General features: G+C 39.9%; 2 protein-coding genes across 4 annotated transcripts in view; one reads left to right on the plus strand and one right to left on the minus strand.

Annotated features, from left to right (window-relative positions):
- The window catches only part of atad3 (ATPase family AAA domain containing 3), a 66,316-nt gene extending 58,489 nt beyond the window's left edge, over positions 1-7,827 (minus strand). Inside the window, exons 1-4 of the mRNA XM_043675799.1 lie at positions 7,549-7,827; positions 7,239-7,315; positions 3,969-4,070; positions 3,433-3,492 (exon numbers count right to left, since the gene is read on the minus strand). Of these exons, the coding sequence (XP_043531734.1) occupies positions 3,433-3,492; positions 3,969-4,070; positions 7,239-7,315; positions 7,549-7,765 (456 nt within the window). The 5' untranslated portion in view covers positions 7,766-7,827. The remainder of the gene's footprint in view (positions 1-3,432; positions 3,493-3,968; positions 4,071-7,238; positions 7,316-7,548) is intronic.
- Positions 7,828-7,989: 162 nt separating this feature from the next.
- Positions 7,990-19,249, plus strand: LOC122540300. 3 transcript variants are annotated; one of them, XM_043675802.1, is made up of 5 exons: positions 7,990-8,100; positions 9,904-10,013; positions 12,407-13,325; positions 14,872-15,045; positions 17,396-19,249. In XM_043675802.1, the coding sequence occupies exons 1-5, from the start codon at positions 8,045-8,047 to the stop codon at positions 17,469-17,471; spliced, it is 1,335 nt and encodes a 444-aa protein (XP_043531737.1). In that variant the 5' UTR covers positions 7,990-8,044; the 3' UTR covers positions 17,472-19,249. The 3 variants fall into 3 exon arrangements, with proteins under 3 accessions (XP_043531737.1, XP_043531739.1, XP_043531740.1); XM_043675804.1 differs by having other exon boundaries at positions 8,009-8,579; XM_043675805.1 differs by lacking the exons at positions 7,990-8,100; positions 9,904-10,013 and adding an exon at positions 11,496-11,529.
- The last annotated feature ends 3,378 nt before the right edge of the window (positions 19,250-22,627 follow it).

Genomic DNA, 22,627 nt, shown 5'->3' on the forward strand with positions numbered 1-22,627 from the left:
TGTGGCCTAACCAATGTCCTGTACAGTTGCAACATCACTTCACGACTCTTGAATTCAATCCCTCTGCTAATGAACGATAATACTCCATAGGCCTTCTTACAAACTCTATCCACCTGAGTGGCAACCTTCAAAGATCTATGTACATAGACCCCAAGATCCCTCTGTTCCTCCACCTCACTAAGAACCCTACCGTTAACCCTGTATTCTGCATTCTTATTTGTCTTTCCAAAATGGACAACCTCACACTTGGCAGGGTTGAACTCCATCTGCTACTCCTCAGCCCAGCTCTGCATCATATCCAAGTCCCTGTGCGGCCGACAAGAGCCCTCCTCACTATCCAAAACTCCACCAATCTTCATTTCATCTGCAAATTTACTGACCCACCCCTCGGCTCCCTCATCCAAGTCATTAATAAAAATTACGAACAGCAGAGGACCCAGAACTGATCCCTGCGGGACTCCACTTGTAACTGGGCTCCAGGCTGAATATTTACCATCTACCACCACTCTCTGACTTCGACCGGTTAGCCAGTTTTCTATCGAATTGGCCAAATTTCCCTCTATCCCATACCTCCTGACTTTCCGCATAAGCCTATCATGGGGAACCTTTTCAAATGCCTTACTAAAATCCATGTATACTATATCCACTGCTCTACCTTCATCTACATGCTTGGTCACCTCCTCAAAGAATTCAATAAGACTTGTAAGGCAAGACCTACCCTTCACAAATCCGTGCTGGCTGTCCGTAATCAAGCAGTGTCTTTCCAGATACTCATAAATCCTATCCCTCAGTACTCTTTCCATTACTTTGCCTACCACCGAAGTAAGACTAACTGGCCTGAAATTTCCGGGGTTATCCCTATTCCCTTTTTTGAACAGGGGCACAACATTCGCCACTCTCCAGTCCCCTGGTACCACCCCCGTTGACAGTTCTGCCACATTTTCTACGTTACAACAGTGACTACACCACAAACAGCAGCTCATTAGCTGTAAGTGACACTGTTAAAGCTATTATACAGATAGTGGCTTCTTTTCATATAGAATTTACACAGTGAGACCCTACAAGTTGACTTGCTGCTTCAGCATGCTTTCGCTGGCTCAGCAGGTATATTTATTGCCCAGCATACCACTGCATCACACTGAGGTAGCTGTATCCTTAGCTATGCTCAATCACACAAAGACCAAGAATATACCAAGCAATGCAATACTAAATCACAGAAGCTAGGATGATGCCACCCTTGGCCTGTGTTCAGTTACCTGCACTCAATATCCCATAGGGATACATGATGAGCGAAAGCGTGCAACAGAAAAAGCCAACCAGGTTTTCCACCCCAATCATTAACCAATACACGTGTATGCTTGAAATGATATCAGCAAAAATAAAGTCAATCAGATTCTGGATTTCCAGAAAGAGGAGAGAACATGAATCGCATAATGGCACAGCACAGGATGTCGTTTGCTCTTTGGTAACTGTGATATAATTAGACCAATTCCTGTACTTGTTCCCTGTAGCCTTGCACATTTTCCCTTCAATCATTCATGAAATTCTCCTTTGCATGCTAGTTCCACTGTCACCCTAATAACTTGGTGCATAATAAGTTTGTGCGTTGCATTTGGTTCCTTTGTCAACCATTTTAAACAGATGCATTCTTGTCACTATCCTATTGCAATGTTAAAAGATTAAATTGTACTATCTCTCTGGATATTAATGTAAGTTTGTCCTGGTACTAAGCTCGCTGTAAAACAAGGTGCCAAATTTAATCTGTGGGCTTAAAATAAACGACAATCTCAGTGTACTTTATCTATTTCTGACAAATATAAGAAAAGCCAGTCACACTACCTCTTATCAAAAGAAATGTTAGATCAATATCAATTAAATCCTGATCTAGTTGAAGTTGTTACACCATTTGTGAAGGAATTCAATTAATAACAAAATATTTGGCCTGAATTCTTTAGTTTAAAACTTGACATTTATATCATATGTAGTGTGTGTGCAGAAATTTACTATGATCAAACATTCTTCTTCTGTGCGCTCTACTAAACCACAGCTCACAGCTCGAGGGTTTGTGTGTCTCGATGTTCGTGCATCTGCTTTTAAATTGTACTATTCATATTGTCTTTCCTCAATCTTCCCCATAAAACAAACAGTTTTACCCTTCACAGCATTAAATCTCAATCACCACATGTTTACTTGTTTCACCAGTCTGTTTTCCTTGAGTCTTCTGTATGATACTCTTTACCGTTTACCATATTTTGGAGTTTCGTGCCACCTGCAAACTTTGATATGATAATCTGTCTACTAAAGTGCTCCGGTTTCCTCCCACAATCCAAAGATGTAAAGGTAAGGTGAATTGGCCACGCTAAATTGACTATGGTGTTCAGGGATGTGTAGGTCAGGGGTAAATACAGCGTAGGGGAATGGGGTCTGGGTGGGTTACTCTTCCGAGGGTTGGTGTGTACTTGTTGGGCCGAAGGGCCTGTTTCCACACTATAGGGATTCTAATTCTAATCTAATACTATGTAGTACTATGAAAAACAACTGCACACTACTATTCTTTGCTTTCTGTCTTTTAGTCAAGTTTGGATCCATGTTTCCATCAATTTAACAGAGGTTAATTTTATTAACATGTCTATCACATTGTATTTCAAAAGATTCTTTGCATGTCTACATACACATGAAACACTATCTTCAAAAAAACACCCTCCATTAATCTGAAGAACTATCAATTGAGTTAGTCAAAACAGCAGCTGGCTTCAAACAAAATTTTACTGACATGCAAAATGTCAACTGCGTCCTGACATTTATCGATTAAAAGCTGCCCCATCACCAACATCATGCAAATTGCTCATTTGCTGGATTCACTCTTTCACTGTTTGTTATACAAGAGTGCAACACTTGTAGATCTCCAGTCTGAGATAGTTTCAGAGAACAAGAACGACTGGAAAACTTCTGAGGTTTTGGCCACAGCTTCCAACCATACATCCTTCAGTAAACTAGAATGCATCCTATCCATTGCATGACTTTTCTATTTTAAGGACTGCTAACATTTGAAGCACTTGTTCTTTATATATGTTTTCCATCCAAAATCATTATTGCTTTCACCTTTAATTATAACTTTGCCAGCATTTTCTGCTCTGGTACAAAAAGTACTCACTTAAATCACTCATTATGCTCTTTGCCTCCTTGTCAGTCTCTAATTAGTTCCATTTTCTCTTCAACCATCCTTTCAATATTTGCGCATTTATAAAAGACCTTTGCATTCTATTTGATGTTAGTTATTACTTATGCAATTTGCTATGGCACTCTTCTGCCTGGTTTTAGAACTCGGTTCTTTTTATATTTAGATTTTAAAAGATTGATTACATTTCCAGACCTTCAATCACTCAGCCCTCCATTCCATACAAAATTACCAAGGACTTCATGCCCGCTTACCTGCTGGCGGAGTTGGTCATCATATCGCTGTCTTGCTAGTTTGTCCTGATACTGAGCTCGCTGTAAAACAAGATGCCAAATTTAATCTGTGGGCTTAAAACAAATGACAATCTCCGTGTACTTTATCTATTTCTGACAGATATAAGAAAAGCCAGTCACACTACCTCTTATCAAAAGAAATGTTAGATCAATATCAATTAAATCCTGATCTAGTTGAAGTTGTTACACCATTTGCGAAGGAATTCAATTAATAACAAAATATTTGGCCTGAATTCTTTAGTTTAAAACTTGACATTTATATCATATGTAGTGTGTGTGCAGAAATTTACTATGATCAAACATTCCTCTTCTGTGCACTCTACTAAACCACAGCTCACGCTCGCAAGCATTTCCCTCAGCTCAGGGACGCATGGGAATGCCCTCGCACAAATGACTCAGGACACTTGCCTCTTAATGAACTTGTAGGCATTAATTTCATTCAGTTTAGACATCCATTCCTTGCAACCAGAAAAACTACTTTAACTGCAAATACTTACAGCCTGGTGTTGCCTTGTTTCTTCAGCCAGTGTTTTCCGCTTCTCTTCTCCCTGAACTTTGATTTGATCACTTTTCAGTTGTTCCACAGCAGCTTCATATTCCTGCAAGCAGAATTACAAAAAATGTAATGTGTCAGCAGAACAAGTCACGAATAAATTTAGAGGCATCAACAGATTCAACATTTCCACCAAAATTTAGAAACATGTATCTAAGATTAGATAGAGACCGGGATCAACTGGTTCAATGAGCTGAAGCATGGCAAATAGGAGTTTAATTTGGATAAAAGTGAGATATTGCATTTTGGTAAAACAAAGACAAGACTTACACAATTAAAAATGGAGACTTGGGCAGTTTTGTAGAACAAAGAGATCTCAGGGCTCAGATGCATAATTCCTTAAAGTTTGCATCACATGTAGATAGGGTGGTTAAGAAGGCATTTAGCATGCTTGCTTTCACTGCTCAGAACTTTTGAGTATAGGAGTTGGGATATTATGCTTAGATTGCACAGTATAATGGTGAGACCTCTTCTGGAGTACTATGTCCAGTTATGGTCTCCCTGTTATTGGAAATATATTATTAAGCTGGACAACGTTCAGAAGAGATTTACCAGGAATGGACATTTTTCACGAGAATTAGAAGGTCAAGATGTGACCTTATAGAGGTTTAAAAAATAACGAAGGGTTTAGATAAGGTGAATAGCAGGCACCTTTTACCCTAGGATGGGGGATTTCGAGACAAGGGGGCTTTTTTAATGTAAAAGGAAAAAGATTTAAAGACATATGGGGCAATTCTTTCATACAGAGTGGTTCACGTGTGGATTGAACTTCCAGAGGAAGTGGCGGACATGGGTACAGTTATAACTTTTAAAAGACAGTTCAAATAAGTACATGAATAAGAAATGTTTGGAGAGATATGGGCCAAGCAGAGGCAGGTGGCACTAGTTTAGTTTGGGTTTACAGTCAGCATGGACTAGTTGGATTGAAGGGTCTGTTTCGGTGCTGCATGATTGTGAGAAAATTATACATTTTGTAAATCAGAGTTGTAGGAAGGCGACTGGACAAAACTGCATTTGAGACTTACTTTTATGCATGAGTGACTAGCAAACAAATGGCAACAAAGTTGCTCTAAACATTAAGAACCCTACTCATGCCCCAAACCAGTGGTGCTTTTAAAATGTGAAACACTGTACATGAACAATTCCATTCTCTCCTGAACATATTCAAGGTAAACAACATTCAACTAGTTAAATCAAACTTTAAAGCCCACATTATAGACCAAAATACAGTTCACAGAGTCACTAGTGAATGCTGTACCATCTCTCCAAAGGGTGGATCTGCTGAGTAAACTGTAAGAGGAATTAAGTCTCTACCTACTGATAGACCCTGCAGAAGGGTCACTCCTCTGTTCAACCTCTAAATTCTGAAATTCTCCTTCCCCGGCTAAACCATCGCCTCCCAGACAACCTTCTCACCTCAGGGGATCTCCCACTCACAGCTTTCAACCTCATAGTTTGGGAGCCCTGCACTGCCCTGTTCTACCTCCTACCCAAGATCCACAAGCCTGATTACCCTGGCTGACCTGTCGTTTCAGCCTGTTCCCGCCCCACCGAATTCATCTCCACATATCTCGATACTGTCCTATCCCCTGGTCCAGAAACTCCCCACATACATTCGGGACACCACACTCTCCACCTCCTCCAAGACTTCCGTTTCCCTGGCCACCAACGCCTCATCTTCACCATGGACATCCAATCCCTCGGGCCTCCAAGCCCTCCATTTCTTCCTCTTCTGACGTCCCCACCAGTACCCTTCCACTGACACTCTTATTCGTTTGGCTGAACTAGTCCTCACCCTTAACGATTTCTCCTTTGAATCCTCCCACTATCTCCAGACGAAAGGGGTAGCCACGGGCACCCGCACGGTCCCCAGCTATGTCTATCTCTTTGTCGGCTATATGGAACAGTCTATCGGCCGCAGTTACACCGGCGCTACTCCCCACCTCTTCCTCCGGTACATTGATGCCTGCACTCATGCTCCCATGAGGAGGTTGAACAGTTCATCAACTTCAACACATTCCACCCCAACCTTAAATTCATCCAGACCATCTCTGACACCTCTCTCCCCTTCCTGGACCTCTCCATCTCCATCAACGGTGACCGACTCAACACTGATATTTTCAACAAACCCACTGACGCCCACAGCTACCTGGATTAGACATCTTCCCACCCTGCCTCCTGCAAAAATGCTATCCCTTATTCCCAATACCACTGCTGCATCTGTTCCCAGGAATACCAGTTCCACCACACAACACACCAGATAGCCTCCTTCTTTAAAGACCGCAAATTCCCCTCCCATGTGGGTGATGATGCCTTCCAGCACATCTCATCCACTTGCTGCACCTCCACCCTCAAATCCCACCCCTCCAACCACAACAAAGACAGAATCCCTCAGTCCTCACCTTCCACCCCACCAACCTCCAAATGCATTGCATCATCCTCTGCCATTTCCGCTACCTACAAACTGACCCCACCACCAGGGATATATGTCCCTCCCCACCCCTATCTGCTTTCCGTAAAGTCCATTCCCTCTGCAACTACTGAGTCAGGCCCACGCTTCAGAAAACATCTCCAGGTCACCCGCACCAACCAACACCACTGCCACGTGGCTGAACACTTCAACTCCCCCTCCCACTCTGCCAAGGATATGCAGGTTCTGGGCCTCCTCCATTGCCACTCCGTCACCACCCAACACCTGGAGGAAGAATACCTCATCATCCACCTTGGGACCCGCCAACCCTATGACATCAATATGGATTTCACCAGTTTCTTCATTCCCCTCCCCCCACCTTACCCCATTCGAACCTTCCAGATCAGCACCACCCTCATGACCTGTCTCATCTGTCCATCTTCCTTCCCACCTATCTGCCCCACCTTCCCCTCCGACCTATTGCCCTTACCCCCAGCTCCATCCACCTACTGCACTCTCAGCTACCTTCTCCACACCCCATCCCTTCCCATTTATCTCTCCAACCGTCGCGGCTCCCTGCTTCATTCCTAATGAAGGGCTTTTGCCAGAAACGTCAACTTTCCTGCTCCTCGGATGCTGCCTGACCTGCTGTGCTTACGGACTTTCGCCTGTCCTACAACTGCCCGATCGCAGCAAGATTCTCTCCCGCCGACCCTGTCTCCACTCCGGAGGCCCTTTAGAGCTGGCTCTTTGCATCGCACCACTCCCTCCCTACTCCCAAATTCGATCCGTGTGTTCCAGTACCTTGATGCGGCTTTGATGCTCCATTTGGAGGGTTTGCTCCTGTAGACGAGAGAGATCCAGGGCATCCTTGGCGTGACCTGAAAGAAAGAGAGCGGACAAGTGAGTGGAATTTGGAGAAGATGGCCAGCCGGACTCCAGTCAGAATGAGCCCACCGCCCACAAGCAGGCTGAAGGTCACAGGCCGACCCACCGTCCGAATAATTCAAGGGGAATCCGTTTCAGGACACGGGGCTTTTGGAGACTGCCTATGCCCTCAGATCTATAATCGAGGCCTCACTAAACCCGGGTCCCCGGCTTTCGGGTCACTCACGGGATGAGTCCAGGTCCCGGGCCGCCTTGGCCGCGCGTTCCAGGCCGGTCGGGTCGAAGTTGGTCCATTTGTCTTTATGCCGGTCGCGGTCAGAGCCATCGCTACCCCCTCCGGTTCCGGCAGGGGGTAAGGCTGGGGGCACGGGCGGTACTGGGGATCCCGTGTCACCGGAGCCGGGCTGCTGGCTCCCCTTGTTCAAACCAAAGATCCAAGACATGGCGACTCCCGCACGCGGCTCGGTGCGGTGACCTCTACAGCTAGCGCGCCTGCGCGAGACCGTTCCTTGACCTCGCTCTCGATTGGCCAATCCCGACCAAAACATTCAATACACCGATTGGTCAGAGTGCGCATTCTCCCTGCCATTGGCCAGGACCACGGGCAGTACGCAACGTCGATTGGTCCAGAGGCCACTAAGGAGAGCGTGTCGTGATTGGTCCCTCGGTGGGGGTCAGAGGTTGGCTGCGTTAGTCTGAATGGAGGTTCGGTTGTGGTGGCCATGGCTCTCGGCGCCGATCGTGGGTTCGTCCTGCACGGGGTCAGGAGCCCTCTGAGGTAGGCGTTGGAGCCCTGGCTTCACCGGGTCATGGTAATCCGGCTGAGGGTGGCGACGGACCTTGTCCTGGGTAGCTTTGGCCAGTCCCCACGGGCCGTTGCTAGGGCGGTTGCCATGGACGCCGCGACAGCAGCGGCCCTGTTCATTCCTGTTTATTTGTGGATACTCCGCCATTAACTTTTATCTGAAATGATGGATAGAGAATTTCACCAACTCAATCGTAAAATAAAATTCAGATCGTTTACATTTTTTTCTGCTGACTGTGGCAGTTGTGGTTTTGGTTTTGAGCCCGGGTTCGCCTCAGTCTCCACTTTTGCCATCTCTACACTGCAGCAACTCGCCAATTCCATCCGGAAAGAGATAAGCAGCATTTCTGTGAGCAGACTTCTCACCCAAGTTTCCTTCCAAGATAAACTCCATCGTGAATTGAACTACATTTAATTCAGTTGTTGGATCACATTCTGGAATATCCTACAAGGTATCTTTTGTGGGAGTACCGCCACCACAAGGACGACAGTTTAAGGAGGAGACGCTTTCTCTGACAGCAAGGGAAAGAAATTAAATATGGGATTGCTATAATTATCTACGTATTAAATTTGTTGTTAAGAAAGCAGTCACGAATTACAGTATAATCTCTCTAGTGGCAGTTGTTTTAGCTTTTACACCCAGTTTCAGGCTTTTTTGATTGCATCTTCCATTTCCATGGCCTCTACCTGGGAATGTCAAGACCTGCTCATTTAGCAACACATCTTCCTAACTTAGAAGTAAATTGCCAGTGCTTCTCTATTGGGTAAATCTCCCTTCCGATCAGCACTGTGGGTGTATCTGTAACTGAAGGACTGCAGTGATAGGCAGATCACCAGCACTTCTCAAGTGACACTAAGGAAGGACAGTAGAGATGGTGTTGCGAGCAGCACTCTTGTCCCATTAACTTGTTTTAAATTGCAGAATTGATATGATTGGTAATGTTTGACTCGATCTCAAAAATTAGTTCTTTTTAGCTTTTACACCCAGTTTCACTTTAGCTTTAAAGTGGCAGAAAAATAGACGTTTGTGGTATATGATTCATAAAATAGTTTAAAATTTAGATAAAAGGTTCTTGATTAAGAATAGAATTTGCTTATTGAATCATCAAAAATTAACAAATTTCACTCTAAATGATGATATAGCTCAATTCCTCAACACTGGCTTGTACCAAACCAAGTGTTAATTGTATAAATTTTAATTCACTGATTACATTTCTAAGGACTTGTTCTACATGTCAAGATGTGCCCATTTTTGGATGAGATGTTAACTTCTTGCCCCATTCTCCCCTGTTATCTTGATACAAAGGATTTAATTGTACCATTTGAAGAACAGCAATAAAATTCTCCCAATGTTCTGACTGAAATTAATCTCTCTCTAAGGATCATGCATGTTGCTACACAATTTTATTTGTTTTATTTAGTTACTATGAAACTATGTAGTGTAAATGCTGATACAATGAGCAAAATTTCATGAGCAGTAAACCTGATTGTGGTTAGAGTGCCATTTGGCTCACCAGTCCTTCTAGAACCTCTGTAGAAACTATATTTTTTAATGACCTGGTTCCATCCACTTGAGGTGAGTGAGCTGCAACTTCGTGGAAGTGGAAAATAGAATAGAGTGATATTTGCCCCGTTGTAGCTTAATTCATATTTGGTCGAGCCTTTGGGGTCCAATCCTGCACAAATAAATTTGTTTATCAGCCCAGAATCACAAGACTTAAGAGATTTCATGTATGTGCAACAAGGTTGTAGTGGATATATTTGTTTCCTTTTCAGGAAGAAACTAAATGGATACCTTACAAATTCTCAAAGGACATTCACCACACATCAGCAAAGGGACATATCAGCAGATACAGCAAAAGCTCTCATGGATGATAAACTGAAGGGTATGATATTATAGTATAAAAATGAGACATTAATATTTTACATGAAATTAGTTGAATCAAGTCTCAAGAATGCTGGCAATCTGAACAGTGATTGTTATGGGTTGATAAATAACATTTGTGCTGCCAATGGAGAAGGAGCATAAGAAATATGTTCAGGAGGATGCCTTTGCTCCTGGAGCCATCTCCAGGAATAAACACAATTGTGACTGATCTTCTTCCATAATTTCACTATCTTGCATTATTTCGCTTTCCATTAATTACCTTAGGCTTCATAAATCTATCAAACTATGTCTTGACCTTATCTAATGACAACATCTCCAACCCTCTGGATAAAGAATGCCAAACAGGGAAAAAGAGGAATGTAAGTAGAAAGAGAACATGAAAGCTTCACTGAAGGGAACTTACGTACCTACGATCTTCTGGTTAAATTTATAATGCAAATTATTTTGCACTACATTCCTGACAGCAACCTGACTAGCTCAGTAGAAGGTCCTAAAATACCAACAGCATCTCATCACAAGTGAAATAATATTCACTCTTTCTATGACCTCCATTTAGGCTACTCTTTGGCTATGGTTGTGAAAGGATCATCTTCTGTTCAGAAAATTTTGCAAATCGGTAATGAGGAAGGGTTCCTTTCTTCATACTAGTCTTACCGCTGGTACTAGTCACTTCCATTTCTCTGTATCACTTTAGTTTTTAAATATCGAATATTTCTTTAACAGTTACAAAAACAGAAATTGGTAGAGAAAGTTAGCAGGTCTGGTGCATCTATAGAGAGAAAGCAGAGTTTTGGGTCCAGTGACACTTCTTCAAAACTGGTAATTGTACCTTTTTAAGTACATGGAAAATAGTACAGCACGGATCATGCCTTTTGCCAGCCACAACCCCCCAACCAAACCCCTGCACGTCTATGCTGACCATGATGCCATTCTAAACTAATTCCATTTACTTGCACACAGCCTGTATCTGTCTCGTCCCTACTTGTTCATGTGTAATGCCTCTTAAACATTGCTAGCATATCTGCTTCTACCATTCACCTGGCAGTGTATACCAGGCATCTGCCATCCACTGAGTAAAATACTTACCTTGCACATCTCCTTTAAACTTTTTCCCACTCACTTTAAATTTATACCCCTTAGTATTTGACAATTCCACCTTCTGACAAAGTCTCTGATGATAAGTATTTCCTTTAAAGTTAATAGCACCAAGTGTGACAATACTATGCTTTAGGAGGTGTATTTTGTCCTGTTTCTTTTATCAAGAAAGGTTGAGTCAGAGGTACAAAGCAGTCTGCACCAAAGACAATAAAGTAAACAGTTGGTGAGGCCTTGTATTTTTTTAAGTAGAAACAATAGAAGCAACATGAATGGGTGGGGTGAAGCTCCCACAGAACCAGTTTTAATTTTTCAGAAGCAGTTGTTGCTGAGGTCTTGAAGCTGGATATGGAAGCTGTTTTTCCTTTCTCTATTACAGCTAAAAGCTGGGGGTTCTCTTCCTGCTGCTGGAATTGCATGTGAGACAATTTATTTTACTGACTTTGCCAAGAGTGTCTTTATGTGATGTTACTATTTTGGAACAGTTACTGATTAGTAGTTGAATAATCTGTTATTTTGTTAAGTTTTCCATTCGAATTAAGTTATTCCAATTCTTTCTTTTGTTGTATTTTAACTATAGTGTATAAATAATGTGTATTTTGCTTCAAGACTGATAGTTTGACCAATCAAGTTGCATCCAGAATTCAATGCCTGGCGTTTGCCTTTAAAATAAGAAAAAGTTAGGGTTTAGACTATCATTTTAATATTTTAAGCGGGTTTGGTCTCTTCCATAACACCGAGTAATGTGCGATTTGCTTCATGCACTGTTTAATAGTATTGCTGTGGTCCTGAAGCAAAGAGGTTGTTGTTATAGCATGAAGTCAACTTAAAATGCTATAAGTGCACACAACACCTAAGTAGCAGCACCAATATCCATCATAATCACTGAAATTGCAATTATCAGCTGCTTATTGTTAATACTGGAGGTTTGTGATAATTATTTAAAATAAATCAGAATAAAGCTGGTTTAAAGAGTGAGCTCAATTGTACAAGTATAATCTCTTAATATTCATGTTGCAAATCACTACATGTGATACAAATGAGGCAGCTGCCATGTCCTGCATTGCAATTATAGAAATTTCAGTTGAAGGTAAAGCTATTTATTCTTTTTATTAGAGATAACTTCTATCCCTCAATTTCTCCAACTTTTCCCTACAACCTTATTTGAATTGTTTACATAATTCCTTGTTAAATTTCATATGTGTTAGAACCTTCAATTTCAAGATCATTTTCATCTTGATTAAACCAATGTTGATTTTGTGTAATTTACCAATTCTTATCTACTTTTTAAATTAGAAATGCCTGTGTCAGCCAGCAGCAAGGAATGTCCCAGCATTGATGAATTGGAACAAAGTTTAAGTGAACTGAAGGTGCAGGTAAAAGGCTTGACTGACAGTCTGAGCCCTGAATTATTGACAGAGTACAAGAAAATAGGAGAATCGGACGGCATCTTTAGATCCAGTGGCAAAAACGGTGACTGGCTAGGCTCAACTGGTGGAACATTTCCTGAGGAGGATGTAGTTGGACAAGCAACAAATTCTGATGAGTCGGAATGGTTTCTGAGGCCAAGGCATATTGTGCAGTCACTTGGCAGATATCCAGCACTTGAAGAACTTAGTGTTCCCGTTCATGCTATCTCACCAGTTGATCAAGTGGTGGGTCTCACAGAGAGTGAACTCTCCAGCAAAAACAACATAACGTCTCCCATCTCACCTGTAGACATTACCTACAGAGAAAGATTTCCGCTTAAGATTGGTGCGCCACATGTAATTGGAGTCAGGGCTCTTCTTCCTCCTCAGATACCCGTCCGGCCTCAATCGCCTGAACGAACCAGATCATCATTCCTCAGAGATCGAGCTCAGACTCTCAGGCGTCCTAGGAACATCCGATCACGATCTCTGTCCCCAGCTTGTAAAAGAAGTCGTTGGCTGCAGTCCCATTCGGAATCTCCCAAACCTGTTTGGAGACCAAATTCTACGAAAGTAAATGCATGTGGACAGCCCCCTCCCCCCATTAACAGGCAGAGGTCAAGGAGCAGCAAGATAAGTTCCAACAGACTGACACAATCATATTCCTACAGACCAGAGAAATTCAATTCAAGCTCCCAACTTGTGTCAAGTCAGAGCCTGGATGACAGCTCAAGCTTCTTGTGGACTCCATACAGTTTAGCAGCCCCAGCTGTGTCATCTCTTTCTGCTCAGGAAATCAGTAAAAGGTAGTCTTCTTCAGTCTGTATCACTCTGCTGCAAACAAAGTTGTAGAAATCATACATAATATCTGTTTTTTTAAAAAATACAGGACTCCGTACCAAAAATGAATCCCTCTCAATTGACAAAAACCTCAAAATACTGTCTAGTTCTTCTTACCATTTCTTATTCTGTTTGCTTCCATTACCTTCCTAGGTAGTCCAATCCACACATTCACTTTGTACAATGGCATTAAAACTGCATTTCCCTTCTTCTAAGTTTCAAACTGTATTCATGTTTCTAGACAACTTCATTGGGTTTATAGCCTTGCTTATAAATGTTGATTAATATCTATTTTGAACCTTCCCATATCTGTAAGATATCTGGGTTCTTCAACCGCTTCCCAAAACTTAAGTATCAGTTTCGTTGCCTTCAATGCTTTAATATCTTCCTTTTGGTATTAAGCCCAAAATTATCAACATTGCTCTGTGAGTGGCTGTACCAGTGTTTTCCACAGGTTCATTTTTTGCAATCTGTGCTCTAATTTCTTTGGCAATTTTTTCTATATACTATTGTTGTTTCTTTTCATGAACTATCCATCAGTACACTTTCTCTTCTATTTTATTATTGCCCATATGTTGATATTATCAAAAACTTAAAGCAAATAAGTTTTGACCCCAAAATATTTTATATTGTCTGTACACAGCAACAGCTCCAAGAACTCATCACTTTGGCACACACAACTTCCGTCCCTTCAGTAGCTTAGTTTTTTTTTAGTGTTTCCATTTGCTCAGTGCCCCCATAAAGCCTAAGGACACTGAAGCCTATTGTACCTAAGCCTTCAACCTGACATCAGCTAATTTAATACAAGTTGTATAATAAAATCACAACCCTATGTAGTTTGTGTGTTAGTAAAATGCTCACTGGCTTTAACCTATTGAGCAACAGAGAGCCACCTAATTTGTTCTTATAGACTTTATGCAAAAAAAGAAATCCACTTGTAACTTCTAACCCAATACTTAGTGTCCTAACGTACAAACAAAGAACAGAAGTAGGCCAATTAGTCCCTCAAGCTTGCTCTGTCATTTAATAGATTCAGGACTGATCTGATTGTCACCTCAAATCTACATTCCCATCTACTCCTGATCGCCTTTAACCTCTTCTGCTTCTGTAATTTTCCCTTCTCTTGCCTTTGCAATTTAATTTAGTTTAAACCTAAAATCGCAAAATTGTGCAATCTGCATTAAATAAACATTTAGATTATAATATTAAAAACTAAAAATGGCTGATCATCCATACTGAATAGTTTACTAAGCTTTAGAAATCACTAGACTTGGCTGTTGTGAGAAAGTTTAACAAGAACAGCAAAAAATAAATGAACAAGCAGACACATTTTGCAGGGAGAAACTTTTTTTAAGAGACAAATTGCATTTCAAGACATTATGTTCAGTAAGATAAAATCTAGGAGCGAAATTAATAATATACAATGATTCCAGAACTTGATATTTGATGAAGAAAGAAACATTTTGTGATGGAAACAGTTGCACCTCAGCTTCCTTAATCTTCCTCCTGCAGGTTCCTGCAGTCGTTGGCAGAGGGCGATGTCAGACAATCATTGGTGGAAATGTCACCATACCAACAAGAACTCTCCCATCTGAGGTTGCAACGTCTCCGAGTTGAGGAAGAGTTTCTCCTGGAGCTGAAACGACAACAAGAACTGGAGAGAATCCGGGGTCCACAGCCAAAGTGGTAAGTGAGGAATGAGAGAGATATAAAGTAGTCTCTTTTTGAATTAGTCACAGGAGATATTAAAAACCAAGTGCACCCTACTGTTCATTATTGAGTATATATTCTGTGCAGGTATCCTAGCTTTAAAGTATTGAATATATACCTAAACAGCAACATCACACTTCAGGAAGGATGTTAAGACACAGTAGGGAGGTTGGAAGAGATTATGATACCAGGAATAGGAAACTTGTATGGAGAGATTAGACAGGCTGGAGTTGTTCCCTTTAAAATAGAACAAGTTAAGATGAGATTTGTCAAAGGTGTTCAGGATTATGAATACTTTGGATGCATAAACAAGGAGAACCAGATTGTAGTGAGAAAATGGTTGGTACCAGAACAAGAAGAGTGAAGATGTTACTCTAAGAAACCTAAGGTGACATAAGAAAACTTTTCTTGACAGTAGTCATGATTTGGAGATGTCGATGTTGGACTGGGGTGTACAAAGTTAAAAATCACACAACACTAGGTTATAGTCCAACAGATTTAATTGGAAGCACACTAGCTTTCGGAGCGTCGCTCCTTTATCAGGTGGTAGTGGAGTGCTCGATCCTAACACACAGAATTTATAGCAAAAATTTACAGTGTGATGTAACTGAAATTGTACATTGAAAAATTGATTGTCTGTTAAGCCTTTCATCTGTGAGAATACAGTGATAGTTTCACTTCTTTCATGTGTAAATCACAAAACCTTTTTTTAAAATTAAAAAGTTGCATTCTCGGGTTAGCTGTTAACAATGGTGATAGCTGGACAATATGTTGAAGGTGTTAGCCCCTGTGTTCTCTGTCTATGTCATGAAGTTTAGATTGATTCTAATCTAAAAAGTGAGATAACGGAGTTTTACATAAATTCATGCAGGGTTACATTGTACTTTGCTCAAAACTGCATGCATTAATGTAGAACTCTGAGCTCAAAACTGCATGAATTTATGTAAAACTGTTATCTCACTTTTTAGATTAGAATCAATCTAAACATCAGGTCATAGACAGAGAACACAGGGGGCCAACACCTTCAACATATTGTCTAGCTATCACCATTGTTAACAGCTAACCCGAGAATGCAACTTTTTAATTTAAAAAAAGGTTTTGTGATTTACACATGAAAGAAGTGAAACTATCACTGTATTCTCACAGATGAAAGGCTTAACAGACAATCAATTTTTCAATGTATAATTTCAGTTACATCACATTGTAAATTTTTGCTATAAATTCTGTGTTAGGATTGAGCCCTCCACTACCACCTGATGAAGGACCGTCGCTCCGAAAGCTAGTGTGCTTCCAATTAAACCTGATGGACTATAACCTGGTGTTGTGTGATTTTTAACTTGCTTGCCAGAGTTCTGATCTGTAATACACTGCCTGAAAGGGTGATGGCAGCAAATTCAATAACAATATTCAAAAAGGAATTGGATAAATACTTGGAGATCAGAAAATCACAAGACTACAGGGAAAGAGCAGGGGAATTGGATTAATGGTTCAGGCAGTGTCAAAGGCACAGGGAGTTAAGATTTATCTAATGAAATCACTTAACATACAGGAGTCAAAAATTCAAATGAAAAAGCGTATAAAACACCCAAAAGGACAACATGGAATTGTATGACCCAAGGTGATGCTAAGTTAACCAAGCAACACTACCCTATAGCAACACTTACTGTAAAAAGAACATGTTTGACTGCTGGCACTAATCTTCCTGAGGAGTTCTGGTAAGCCAGAAGGACATGGCATGATTCATTTGCTGCTATCGCCACAAGCGAGGATGTGTGAACATAGAATATGCATATTATTTATAGACTGCGCCATTAATCACAAGTACCTGTGACTGGCTAGAGTCTGTTATAAATCATCAGTGTCTGGTCTGATTGTGGTCTGTTATAAATCATAGATTTCTAAAATTGATTACGGTATAAAAAGGACATTAGCAGGGTCTTGTTGCAGTTAGATGATTTCTGTCATGCCTGGCAACAAAATGATGTAGTGTTAAGTTGAATGCAACAAAACCTGATTCAGCCACCATTTTCTTTAAAGGTCATCAAATTCTACAAACAAATTATTCAGTAAAATGGAGACAATTTAACATGAATGTTTTTATCTGATGGTCAGATAGTTGTAAAAAATTACTGCACCCTTGCTGTCATGATTTATGACATTTGAAGCTCATATTTAGATTCCTGAACTGCATTTTCTTGAGTTCATTTTATATTTATGGTAGGTTAAGGTGATTCGTTGTATCCAAAATCTCTGGTATTTTGGGATCATTATTCTGAGACCAATTTGTTTTTGATGAGTTGAGAAGATTGATTTTTCATCTTTCTAGGTATGAAATGAAAGGATCTCGCTTCCATTATGAAGCTCACAAGAACAATGAATTGATACGAAGCAGCAAGGACTAGCGGTCTATTTTTAAATATCGGGAGGATCTGCTCTCTGCATCCAAGGACTTTGTTCCAACCAACTGTCACAGAAACCCAGATTCTATGTGATATTCAACAGTAACTATTCTGGTTTGCTAACATTCAATCATCCAGGCATTCAGAAAAATTACTCTCACATGTGTCTATTTGAAAGTAGGACTATTATCCTCTGTAGTCAGGTCTCATTGACACACTATAGTATGATCAAACGTCAATGTGAGACCTCCACCAGGAGTAAGCGTTTCATTCTGACTGGAATGAAGCAGAATGAAGTTGAATTTAAGAATTACTAAGGTGGTTTGAATACTGGGCATGTTTATGAATTCCCTGCTTTCCAATAATATTAAGTGATAATGAAATGGAACTATGTGCATAGATGTTAGCAATCAGCAGGCAGGCAGAATGTGAATTATAACTGTATGTGACTCTGTGTTGCTTATATTGTCAGATTGGTGGTATAGTAACTGCATCATGAAATGATATAAATTTGATGTAAAGAGTATGAATGATTTTCTTGAAACTTTTCTCCTGGAAAGCAAAAGTTTGCTGTCTAATCCTGATTCATTTTGATGAAGCTGTTTGTTTCAAAAATGCAAGAAAGAAAAGTGCTTGTATCCTGCAAGCATGGTGACCTTCTGTAAAGATGCAACATTATAAAAATAGATTTGCAGCAAACATTCCAATTCTTTGCCAAGAAATGAATGAGTTTTTAAAACTTGTGCTTCATAGTTCCTTAGATGCTGCATTTGCAGTTGTAGCATATGCAATATCATAGGATATATGCAGATCATGAAGGTCATTTGGCCCATCTTAACATCTGTAGATATAAGTTCTACACCCTCACCCTTCAACCTCCGTCACAGTATCTAATTGTATCATTCCATGGTATTGGTTTCCAATTGTCTACCCAACTGACGTCAGTTCTAATGTGCCTTCCATTAATTTAAACCAGCAGTTCATACGTTGCTGATTTAACTTTTTCTTTAATGCTTATTCATTATATAATGCTTTAAGGTTCTCACTCAGTCACTTCCTTTCAAGGCTGAAAGACTCAAGTTTCTCCAGTTTTGCCTCATAATTTAGTTTGTTTGATGCACAAAATCAGCCTCGTGCCTTCACATCACATCCTCAATGCTTGAATATTTTCCAAAAGCCTTGTTGGCCAGATGTGGTCTGCTTGCACTGCTGGCTCATTATAATTTCCTGAAATTTGTATTTTCTTGTACACAATCCATTCAGCATTTCTTTTGCTTTATTGATTCCAGTAACGTCGTGATTACATACGTCAAGCAGCAAATCTGCTTATTCAGTTTTGTCTTCTTTAACTTCACCCTTCAACAATTCTGGCAGGATACATCTGCTGCTCTTTGTAGAGCTTTCTATAATCCACTTGGTATGTCATGTCTTAAAGGAAGTAAAATAGCTTAGTTAGGCAAAATCATCCCTTTTAGTATCTACTGGCTGAAGTAATTGAACGATTTAATTCAATTCAAGATAGGTTCACTGAAAATAACTGATCAAACAATGGCAACACAAACGTTTCTTGTTTTAAAATTAGTTCTGATCTGTAACTGTAATATTAATTTTGCATGTCACCATTTAGGTGAGTAGTAAATATAAGTGATAGACATAAAAGTGTCAAAATTATGAAGAGGTTGGTGCATTTACTGTTGTCAGTAGGGATCAATGCATTTATTGATACATTTGTCATCAGTGGGGATTGGTGCATTTGTTGTCTGTGTGCTTGTTTTTGATGGGGTCATTGTGTTTATCGTCAATTGGGGGAATGGGGAGCCCTTCTGATGATGAGGGACAGAGGGTATTTTTGTTGGAAGGAGAAGGAAGACCTATCATTAATGGGAGGGAAGAAAGGCTTATTGTCGGTTGGAGCGAGGATAAAGAGTCTATTGTTGACTGGAATCAGACCGTTTATAATTTATGGAAGGTGCTTTTGGTTGCTTATTTTATTAAGAGGACAATGCATTTATCATTGATAGTGTGATGTTAGTATTAATTGGGTTGTTTGTTTTAATTATGTTTTGCACTGTTTCCAAGGTTTAAGCATCACCCTAATGTCTCTGTGAGTAAATATGATATGGCCAGAGCAGTGTATCAGCATTACTTCCTCCAACTTGCTCTCTCTTGCTTTTTCAACAATTCAGCATTCTATTACCTTTGCTTATTTACTGTTCCATAATGATGCAATATGTTGAATCACAGGCTAAGTCGTACTATTAGGAAGGTCTGTGTCAGTATCATAGGTGTGAAAGCATTATATGGTCATCATTTATTGGGGATTAGACAGTGACCAGACAGTGTTGATCACTGATGATGCAGATAGTTGGTATCAAGTGTGTGCATAATGTGTTGTTGAGGGCAGAATGTTGCTATAAAATGGTGTGGGGTGGGGCATAATTCTGAAAGCATTGTTATATTTGGCTGTGTGGATTTCATCGAAGAGAAATGTATGTTGATATCATTAATGGTGCTGTATTTACATCATTAAATGGTTTGTGATTTAATTGATATGGGGCAGTATGTGGACACAATGTGTAATATATTTTGAAGGTTGAGTATGATTTAATTAATAGATAAATGAGAAACTGAGTGATTTTTCTGAGGAAAAGAAATGAGCCATTATATGATTAATACATGGTGTTACTGAGGGCATTTGCCTTGCTATAGATTTTGTGTCATATTTACTGAAATAACAGGAAAGGAAACATGTGAATGCTGATGCGTGCAAAGTTTGGCCACTCACCCAGCAGTGCCCTGTCATTCCCCAAGAAAAGACAAAATCAATCTTGCCTTCAGGTTAGTTATGCAAAAACGAGAAAAACACCTCCTGCCCATTCTTTATCAACAAAGATTAATTACACTTTGATTCATGTTCAAACTTCATTACAAATAGAAGTTTTAATGCTACAGTAATTAAATCTTCAATGATATTAATTTTTAAAGCAACTGAGCTACTGCTTTGATGTTACAGTATGGGGTTGTCATGATGTACTGTCATGAGAACGCTAAGTTGCTCAGATTGTATTTGAGTCAGAGTTCTGATTTTCAATAATAGCACTGAAACCTTTGAGCTGTTAACACTCCACTCTTAACATTTTTACCAGAAGTCAAATTTTACAGCAGCAGTTCAGAGGGAAGTTTGTGTGTATATATAAAGGTAAAAATCACCTGATGAAGGAGCAGTGCTCTGAAAACTAGTGCTTCCAAATAAACCTGTTGGACTATAACCTGGTGTTGTGTGATTTTTAACATATATACACACACAAACTTCCCTCTGAACTGCTGCTGTAAAATCTGACTTCTGGTAAAAATGTTAAGAGTGGAGTGTTAACAGCTCAACAACCTGGTGTTGTGTGATGTTTAACTTTGTACACCCCAGTCCAACAGCAGCTCCTCCAAATCATGTGTATATAGAGAGCAGATGCTCCATGGTGCTGCTGATTGAGGGGATAGGATCCATGTGTTTACCTTTCTGAGATGGCAGGGGGAGGGGGAGAGAAAGAGGGGTCAGAAACTAGGGAGCAAAAAATTTCAAGATAAAAAAATGCCACTGCGAAAAGAAAAAATGGTGATAATTTCCAAATGGCCATTAAGACCAGAAGATAAAAGGGGTGACACTGAATAGAAGGAGAAAATGTAAAAGGATATCAGAGGCTGGAGGATCTGTACAGGACACGAGGCAGGGGTAGGAAGGCAAGCAGTTGGTTAATTTGATTTGGCTGGTGATAGCACATTATCAAATTTAAAGGTTGTATGTTTTGAGGTAAAATACCTCTATGATGTTAGAATGCAGGGATTGCAATTAAAATCAACCTTGAAAGAAAGAAAATGGTGTATTGAAAGTAATTGCAGTGTATTTTACTGTGACAGAATTAGATTCAGTAGATTGGAGGAATGCCAACACTGCTAATTTGAGATTTTAGTGTAAAAAATTATATACCAGAACTTCATCTGTCAATGTGTGTCTACATTAGTGATTGGGTATGCAGTGAACTTCACAATGGAACATTGATAAATTACAGTATGTGGTGTTTCAGTAAACATCATGGCTTGAATTAATGTTCAAGACCTTTCACTGTGACATTGCTGAATTTTTAATACGTAATTTTGTAGATTTGCAGCACCATTTGGTGGCATTATGCTGCAGGGGGGTCAGCTTTGTCTCAGTAATGTATTATTCAGTGAGTAATTCAGCCAGTGTCCAAAAAGTCCAAGGTTTAGTTCTGTACTGACTTAACTGATCTCAATCAACATCAAGTAGAAATCCTCCAATTGACCTCGTGTCTTTAGACAGGTTATGGTCTTAGTGTGATTCTCTTCCATTTTTAGCAGCCTGAAATAAATTGCTTAGGAGATAGCATCCAAATCAAAATTTTAGTTTCTAAATGGAGTCAGCACCAAAAATGACTTCAACCTTCACTCAACTGTCAGAGGCTACTAAAAATTATCACAAGGGTTGGATTTACTAAAATGGGCAAAGAGTTATGTTTCAGAGATTATTTTTCCCTGCAAAGTATATATTGAATGAGGGAACTTGCACAGTATACATCCCTTGAACCTATGCTTACAAACAGCATTAGCTGTTACCTTCCAAAGTAATGAGAAGAAAATCACTAAGGGACATAGGTTCTTTTAACTGAGCCATAGGTCTACACTTTGTTTAGATTGCATTCCCAATATCCAAGAGTATTGTGTCTGATTGCTGTCAGCATTTTCAATGCAATTACTGGCTTGTATGCCTTAGATTATTATAAATGTTGATATGTCTACAGTTTCAAATTATTTTAAATTGAATCCTTTAATCAAATATGGGCTATTTATTAATATGACATTTTTTATCAGTGCCTAAAATTTTCTATTGTATCCTAATGATGGGAAATAAAATCTTTTTACCAGTGGTTCAAAGCAGATTATTCTTAAGAAAAAGGCATTCACAGGATGCTAAACTGTATTCAATCACATTCTACATGGTTTTGCATTAATGTGCAATTGTGTTGTTCATTCTTAGATTGATTTTGTAATGATTCACTTTTCTGGTATTCTGGTTAATGTGTACTGATCTATTAAAAGGTGGATTTAAAGGAATGCAAATTTACTGCAAGTGATACATAACCACC

This window comes from Chiloscyllium plagiosum, chromosome 34, assembly GCF_004010195.1.
Source record: "Chiloscyllium plagiosum isolate BGI_BamShark_2017 chromosome 34, ASM401019v2, whole genome shotgun sequence".
Classification (NCBI taxonomy): domain Eukaryota; kingdom Metazoa; phylum Chordata; class Chondrichthyes; order Orectolobiformes; family Hemiscylliidae; genus Chiloscyllium; species Chiloscyllium plagiosum.